The sequence below is a fragment of the Aegilops tauschii genome, chromosome 4, assembly GCF_002575655.3.
Source record: "Aegilops tauschii subsp. strangulata cultivar AL8/78 chromosome 4, Aet v6.0, whole genome shotgun sequence".
NCBI classification, from domain to species: Eukaryota; Viridiplantae; Streptophyta; class Magnoliopsida; order Poales; family Poaceae; genus Aegilops; species Aegilops tauschii.
The window spans coordinates 52,627,283-52,635,865 of NC_053038.3; the positions used below are offsets into that span (position 1 = coordinate 52,627,283).

Consider the following 8,583-nt stretch of genomic DNA (forward strand, 5'->3'; position numbering starts at 1 on the left):
AGACTCCCTCTCTAGGGAGCCTAGTAGTTGTAGTAAATGACTCGTCGATCAAGCAGGGAGAGATTGGGCTGGTATGCATGTGGGCCATATGTTTAGTTGGTTCCATATGCCATAGGCGTTTGATTGTCGTTTCACGATAGGATTGGTAAATCTTATTTGGCGAGTGCAACTCATACATAACGCCCGCACGCTCCCACCCTGTTTTGTGTTTTTGGGCTTCTTACCTATTTTAAAAATATATTGTTGCCCTTTTTTCAACTCTTTTTATGTTTCTTTTCATTTTTTTCGCTATAAAAATCATGATTTTTTTGAAAATGTTGTGATTTTTTAAATTCGCAAATACTTGTTCAATTCTGGAATATTTTTTAATTTCATGAAATTCTTTCAAATTAATTATTTTTTTAACTCTGCAAACTTTTTATAATCTATAAAAAGCAGAGGCGTTGTTTTTTTGTTTCCTGAGAAATTTTATTTTTTGAGAATTTTTTCTTGAACTAGTAAGAGCAAATAGATGATGTAAAATACATCATAAAATTATAGTTAGAGTAAAATTTACATCATCAAAAAGTGGGTTTTTACACCATCTCCAACTTCAACAGATGATGTAAAATTTAGATCACTAGAAAACCTCCAACTCCAACAGATGATGTAAAATTACATCACCGCAGAGGCGGCCATGGTGAGGTGCGCTGCAACGACGTTAGTGGCCACGGGGGTCCGAGGATTGTAGTCGTCGCTAGGTGGTCTATAGATTTGGATGCAATTTTTGTTACTTCTCATGTTATTGGTGCTACCAGGATGTTTGATGAATACTAGATCGGAAGTTTTTTTCTGCAGAAAAAAAAGCTACTGGTTTTTCCCTTTTTTTTATCTAAAAAAAAGTGATGGAGCCAAAGAGTGAGTGGTGACCGAGCCAGTGCCCTAGTGGGCCGGCTCAGGTGTGCGCTATAGGGGCGCCTCCCGATTGGAAGCAACCAGTGAAAGGAGTCCTCTTCAGTGCGCACGCACGCAAGCAACCCAAACCCCTGACCCCGAGGATAGGATTTTTGCTCGTCCCCCAAATCTCTCCGGCCATGGCCTCCTTCCCGCTGGCATCCGCCGCCCGTTCTCTCCCCACCATAGCATCCCACCTCCCGGCAGCCGCGACCACCCGCAGCGTCTCCATCCCGGCCTCCCCCGTCCCCGCGGCGAAGAACGCCGCCTCCTGCAGCCTCAGCACCACGAGCCGCGGCAGGCCAACCGTTCGACGGAACGCCGCGGAGACCTACGTCCCAGGCTCCGGCAAGTACATCGCGCCGGACTACCTCGTGAAGAAGGTGTCGGCAAAGCAGCTGGAGGAGCTCGTCAGGGGGGAGCGGAAGGTGCCGCTCATCGTGGATTTCTACGCCACCTGGTGCGGGCCGTGCGTGCTCATGGCGCAGGACATCGAGACGCTCGCGGTCGAGTACGAGGACAGCGCCTTGTTCGTCAAGGTGGACACGGACGAGGAGTACGAGTTCGCAAGGGATATGCAGGTACGGGGACTGCCAACGCTGTATTTCTTCAGTCCGGATCAGGGCAAGGACGCCGTTAGGACCGAGGGGCTGATTCCTATTGAAATGGTCAGGAACATCATCGAGAATGAGCTGTGAGTTCTGTCTAGGCAACATAGTGTCTGTTGTAGCTACATTATTTAGCTGAGTCTTGTAGTAGTTCTTAGTATTTATTTAGGTGCAGCCTGCGGTTGTTGATTCGAGCTTTGTGTTGCTCGGCCGCAGGTTTGCCTATGCAAGATCTGCATGAGCAGAATGTAGCATCAGGGTTCGAGCCCGAGACTAACAAATTGGTTCTCTATTGCACCATTCTTGTGTGCTTTGTCATTGAAATCTTTGTTAGTTTGTTAATTTTGTATGCACTGGATTTTGTCTTTGATCTTCCTGCGTATAAATTGACTTTAGATGCACTTACTGGTGGTAAAAAAGAAATACCTCACGTCGCTGCTCACGCAACCCGCTGCTGCCGCCACACTCACGTTCCTCTCCCCCAACCTCGCGCTACTGCAGCGCACCGCCGCCACATTTCCTTGGCGGTGCTTGGCTGATGGAGCGTCGGCCACCGCTCATACCGCCGCTGCGACCCTGCCTCTCATCTCCTTGGAGTTGTTGCAACAGGAGGACCGCGAGCCGCCGCCTCCCGCACTAGACGACAATGTCTAGGCCGTCAAGGATATCGTCCTTGACACAGGAGGGGCATGGGCTGCCGAGATGGCCGTCCGCGGTGCGATCATCGTTGTCCTTCGCGCCCTCTTGGATGCAATCGCCACCACCACTTGCCCCTGTTGAGCTCATGTCGTCACTGGGAGGAGCGTGCGGCACCACCGCGACGGACAGCCTTCCTCTTATATCCGCTGGACAGGGCTGCTGTCCGTGGGCTGCTTGACTCCTCCGCCACCCCTCTGCCAGGAAGATGGGAATCTCCTGTGGGGAAAGTAAAGGTGGATGGCAGAGAAGCCCCAACGACAGGGTAACCACGGAAAGAGGAGCCAAGCATAGGAAGGGGTGGCCATAGGAGAACAATGAACAAGGGAGGGGTTTTGTGAACTTTTGGCGGTGACAGGTTGCTCCCCTGCGAAGTGAAGGCTGCAGCGACAACAGAGCACTGGTGGTACTAGGGTTGATGTGGCCAGTGGTCGAAGCCTTGCACCGTCCGCGGTCGTGCTGATAGGTTCGTGTCGTCTCTATTCGTGGTGGTTAAACAGTGAGTCACGTCTCCCATTACCTGTGTTATGTGCATTTTCCAGTTCGTTGGCAGTTGTTCTATGCGGATTTAATTGGTTTATATGCTTTGCACGTGATGTGTTTGTTGTTCTTCCAAACGTGGATACGGTGGTGTTGTAGTTCATAAACGTGTGATGCTGCATGTACTTGATGGGTAAGCATGGTTGCTAGGTTCTCTGCTGGCCTTTGTTTCTGGATGCCTCATCTTCTGGGTGATCGTGGTTGGTGGTGCGTTGCCACGGTCGATTCTTGGCTCGTCTTGCTCTATTCTAGTGTGGGCTGCTTCTTTCCTGCTTCTGCCTCCTTGTGTTCTAGCCCGCTCAGAAATTCCTCGGGTCAGATGTGGCTGTGACGACGTCGTTGGTTACCAGCAGCAAGGAACATCATGTCGAGGGTCACTCTCCCTGGGCTGTTCTCCATTGTGTTTGTTCATCTTTGTTCTTTTGCCTTCCTTGTAGTAGAAACAAACCAAACAGATGTTTTCAAAGAACCAGTCAAGATCGCCACAACGTCTGATGGCCATGACAAGATCACATCCTAGATTATTTTCTTTTACTGTTTTATCTGGTAGCTCCATTGGTCCCTTGGTTTGTTCTATCTATTCAGAGAAGTATTCCAGATGATCGTCCTGAAAAAGGTAGAGACGTCCAGGTTGCCACCTTTATATTTCAATACATTGTACGCCGTTTTGTTTGCTGCTAATTATGTGATCAACTATCATAAGTTTGTTTTATATTTAGTTTCATCTGCATTTTACACAGCATTTATTTTCCGAGAGATTTCTTCAGCTCGAGCAGGCATAAACCGGTCAATGTTAGAGAATCATTCTCTTCTGATAACCAATGTTCGTTCGGTCCAAGAATTATGTGTCTTGATACATCACCATTTGAAAAAAATTAGGATCTGGGACATCGACAATGTAAGCCTTTTTAATTTGTCGACAGTCCAAATTTTCATTACCATCTGTTTTCCTCTGATATTTCCATCTGTCAGTTAACATACTTTGGTAACGTTGCATTGCAAGACTCTGTCCCGTAACATTTATTGATGTACATATCATATTGCTAATTTTTACTTTTAACTCCGTTTAAATGTCTTCTCAGTTACCTATCATGCTGAAACCCTGAAGCTGCATTGCATAGTACTCCCTCCGTTCCTAAATATAAGACTTTTTAGGATTCCAATGCAGACTACATACGGAGCAAAATGAGTGAATCTACACTCTGAATACGTCTATATACATCTGTATGTAGCCCCTATTGAAATATCTAAAAAGTCTTATAGAAACGGAGGGAGTACTTAATTGGGCTGTGAATTTACTGTGAACGCAGTACGCAATGGCCATGGCAAGACTATTTCTTATGAACGGTTCACCATCCACATCATCAGTTCTTAGATTCCTTCACATGGCCTGAGTTCTTTGTGTAGAAAGTGAATCCTATTTATTCTTTAGGTACAGTGCATGATAGTTTTTTCCACTCCAAAAATGATGAACTCTGGAAAATGGTATATCTCACTCTCTTTTTCCTCTAAAACAGTTCATTGCCTACACAACATTTAAGTATCTTGCATTTGCACATAATTTGTACTAGCAATTCATGGCTTTAAGAAATTGAGTGAAACCTACTCTTTCATGCTTTATACCTAACCATTCATATTGATTGCGCTCTGCAAAAAGGTTCTGTTATAACTTCAAAATCGAACACCAAGTTTCCCCTGGACAATTATACATTTTTGTGGTCTTTTGGTTCACAAGCTATAGTAATCTGTCATTCTAGGCTTTCCTCCAGCATGACAAGGAGTAAAGGACTGCAGCACTGACTGCTTGTTTCATGATTCAATATCTATCTGGAGTATCGCTTTTTCTAGCTCAAGCCTATATTTAGATATCATGTGTAACAAATAATAAAAGTAACTCACTCCACAATTTCTGTATATTGATGTTTTGTTTTTCCTGGAATAGATAACGTAGGCCGATTTCAAGTGTCAAGCGCAAGCTTAGGCTATATAAATCTTGCCATATAAATTTGTTTATCTTTTACCTTTTAGCCGCCTAGAATCAGGATCCAACTCTAGAGTTTATACATATACATATCATGCTTACAAGTTTAGTTTTTCGTAACCTTTCTTTTTCTGCTCGTCATCAATTGTGATATAAAATTAAATCCCTTTTCCCTTTCTTGAATTTGAATAGAAGTAAAACAATAAACTACTCTAGGTAGTTATGTATTCATTTATTCAATAACCTTTTCATTGCCTCGGAGATGACATATGAGACCAAAGTATAATTTTCTCTTCTTTCTACTATTATTTGTAAAAATGGCAGCATTTTACTATGTCTGGCTTTCAAAGCAAGACTAATCGGATATTTGCTACTATATAAATTAAAGAATATCTGTCTCAATGGGCCGATGATATTATGATGGGTCCGGTCCATATACTACAGTAGCTTTGGGTGATCAGGAAACTGGTTAAAAAGGAAGAAAAGATCTTTTTTATTTGTTGTTTAAGCACGTCTTTAAAATGAGTTATCCAGCTGATTGCCTTTATTGTAGTCGTCTGCATCTTCTTTGATGATAATATAAATTCATGTGTAGTTCATGTGAATTCCAATGATGTCTATGTCCTTCAGTTCAAGAGGATAAATCTTCTGAAGTCCACAAAGTTGTTGAGACCTTTTTAATGAAATCTCAAGATCTGTGGCAAGCACGGGTATGGTTTTGACCTTTTGGTTCTTTTTATTCACTATTTCACTTGCTCATTTTCCCAAACCTTTTACCAATGGCAAAATAAACTGCACTAGAAGGGTTGGGCGCGCTTTGCTGCGCCGTTGATGTTATTGGGATTCTTAAATTTCTTTACTCACTCTATTTCAAATATATGGTGTATTTTTTTTGAGAAGTCAAACTTCTTTAAGTTTTATCAAATTTATAGAGAAATATATCAAAATTCATAATATCAAAATCGGTGTTATTAGATTCATCATGAAATGAATTTTCATATATTTTTGTTTAAAATTGTGGATGTCGATATTTTTGGCTCTAAACTTGCTCAAAGTTAAATAAATTTGACTTCCCATAAAATAATACCCCTTATGTTTTGACACTGAGGGAATATTTAGTTTGGCAGGTGAGGGAGATGATGAAGTGTGTTTTATGTTTATTTATAGTGAGGTTATTTGGTGGGTCTTTTGCGGTGTGATTCTGCGTTATCCGCTAATTAACACATATTTATGTGGGGAAAATTTTGCATCGGTGGTTGCATGTACTATATTCGTGCTATAGTATCACACGGGGACGCTTTTTTCTGGGTGATGGGAGTCTGCAATGGGTTGATATATTTTTATAGGCCGGTTGCTGATTAATTTGAAAAATCATCGGCCCGATCAAAATCATAAACAAATACAAAATTGAATACCTCAATTGAATGAAAGAGCTTTAAAATTAGGGAACATAGAGAATTAAAATAATCAAATGAGAGAGCTCCTTGAGAAATTGTTGACCCGGTCAAAATCGGGTGACCCTATTCTAAATTGAAGCTACGATTAGTTGTGAAACTTTAAAATAAGGAAGCAGAGTGTATTGCATACAAAAAATTGAATTAGTGAGAGAGTTTTGGGAAATTTTTGACCCAGTCAAAAATTGGGTGATTAAATTCCAATTGGAGACCTCAATTAATTGTGAGGCCTCAAATCCTAGGGAGCTTAGTGATATAGTATATGGTGTAGGTTGCAAAGAATATGAGAGGCTGCACTGCACACTCTTTACCATGAATCCATGATGTTACCTAAATAGATCACAACCACATGGTCTTCATATATGTGCCTAAACATATCGTGGCCATTACATCTTCATGATAATATATACTAAAAGCACAATAAAAATAAATAAAAGAGGGATCGCCTTATATAGGTTCTCACAAAAAGGTGGAGCATCAATCAGTTGATTTGGTTGACCCTTTTATAATCAACAATGGACCGCAACTGCACTGGCGGAGCTATGCTGGGGCAAAAGTGTGACATGGGCCGCCCAGCCCAAAAACGGAAAAAGAGTTACATATGCACAGCCCATTCCGTGAGCAGCCTGACGGAATGAGACTTGCTTTTCGAGGTCTGAGTGCCCAGCTGACTGGAGTCCAGCTGCACAGTCATACTGCGTAGACGGGGAGGTTGCGTTGTGCTCCAGCAGCCACGCAACCGGTCGCACCACCGAGGGTGATAACCCCAGGCAGCTAGCACAAGTAATTTCCTTGACTTACCCTAATTGCGCTTCACGGCATCATCTTAAATTCACAATAATAGTGACCTGACCGAATGCAGCGGCAGAGTAATTTGGTAGCGTGAATTATCTAGTCAATTGTTGTTTGCATGTTTACGAATTGTAATTTAGTTACAACATGACTGGCTATGGGCAAAGCCGGTTAGTGAATAATTGATTTGGTTTTCAAAAGAAAAATATATGGTTCAGAATTGAGATGGTTTTCAAAATAACCGAGCAGCGACTAATGCGCACTGAAATATATAAGTCAGCATTTGAAAAAAAATGATCTTCTTTAGTTTGGCCTGCCCAACCATTTATCCGTAGCTCCGCCACTGCACAACTGTATATTCAAAACTATACATAAACATATTGTGTCCATTAAATCTTAGTAACCATCCATAAGCTGACATAGGTTCACTAGAAATTCTCAAAGAAAGCATAACATCCGATCTTTTTTTAGGTGAACCACGGAGGTGATTTGCCTGCCTGCACCATTTCTTTTTTTTTTTCCTTTGAAGAGAGGCAATTTTTTTTGCCTCATTCATTAAATAAGGGGAATAGAGTTTTTGTTCATGTTACAACACAGAAAATGCCGCAACAACCGAAATAAAAGCGACCATTTCGGTATAATGAAAGAATCACCATACAGTAAGTTACAATGGCAGTACAAGCACACACATCACCACTTGAAAAGGGAGTGAAGAAGAACAATAAGCCCAACTATCCGGGCCAACCACTACAAGCACAAGAAAAAGATGTCACAACCTTTGCACTGCCGGAGTGATTGAAATGATTGGTTAGCCGAGCCCCACCATGACATCCAACCATTGATTTGATAGACCTTCATAATCATTTACAACCATTTAATATTTATAGTTGTACCCAACTATATCATAGTCATCATTAGATTTCATAAATACATGAACCGTCGTGGTCATCAGATCTTCATAATAGTAAGCATATCACAACCATTAAATCCTCATACCAATACTAAACAGATCATGGCTGTTGAATTGTCATAAGTTTATATATGTGTGCTAGCATTTGGTTTGGTGCTCATGCTGGCACAAGGACAAGAATATGCGTACACGAAAGAGAACGCTATGTGCCGGTCGACCGGCCCGGCCTAAAATTTGGCCGGTTGACCCACGTGCGTTGGATTTAATCAATTACACACGTTTGATTTGCCTCTTCATTATCATCCTCTCTAGGTAGTGCTTCGTCCTCATGCCTCCCCGGCGCGTTGACCAGCAGCTAACGTCCAAGGCGGACTGCGCTCGTCCTCGGTGGCCTTCACTTGCCAACCAATAGCACCAGTCACGTTCATCCCCTTCGGTGGTCGCCTCCCTCATATCGCCAGTCAGCTTGCCGCTGACCGGTTGCAGCAAAAATCACCGTCGCCATGGTCGCCGACGAGGAGCACCGGTTCCAGTAAACATAGTCGCCGGGCAGTCCCATCATCGCCGGCTGTGTCTCCCCCGTCACCTTCGGGTGGTCACAACATCTTCACAGTTCCAACAAATCCAGGCGCTGGTTCGAGCATCCAGCCAGCAGGGGTGTAGCCTTGC

At 42.9% G+C, this 8,583-nt stretch overlaps 1 protein-coding gene across 1 annotated transcript; it reads left to right on the forward strand.

Annotated features, from left to right (window-relative positions):
* The first annotated feature begins 967 nt into the window (after nt 1-967).
* On the forward strand, nt 968-1,883 carry LOC109785599 (thioredoxin-like protein CITRX, chloroplastic). Its single transcript, XM_020344189.4, has one exon. It carries the CDS (start codon nt 1,074-1,076, stop codon nt 1,629-1,631), a length of 558 nt encoding a protein of 185 aa, XP_020199778.3. The 5' UTR covers nt 968-1,073; the 3' UTR covers nt 1,632-1,883.
* Nucleotides 1,884-8,583: the final 6,700 nt, after the last annotated feature.

Excerpts from the sequence above, each read along its gene's own strand:
- LOC109785599 (XM_020344189.4), top strand. The coding sequence starts at position 1,074 with ATGGCCTCCTTCCCGCTGGCATCCGCCGCCCGTTCTCTCCCCACCATA.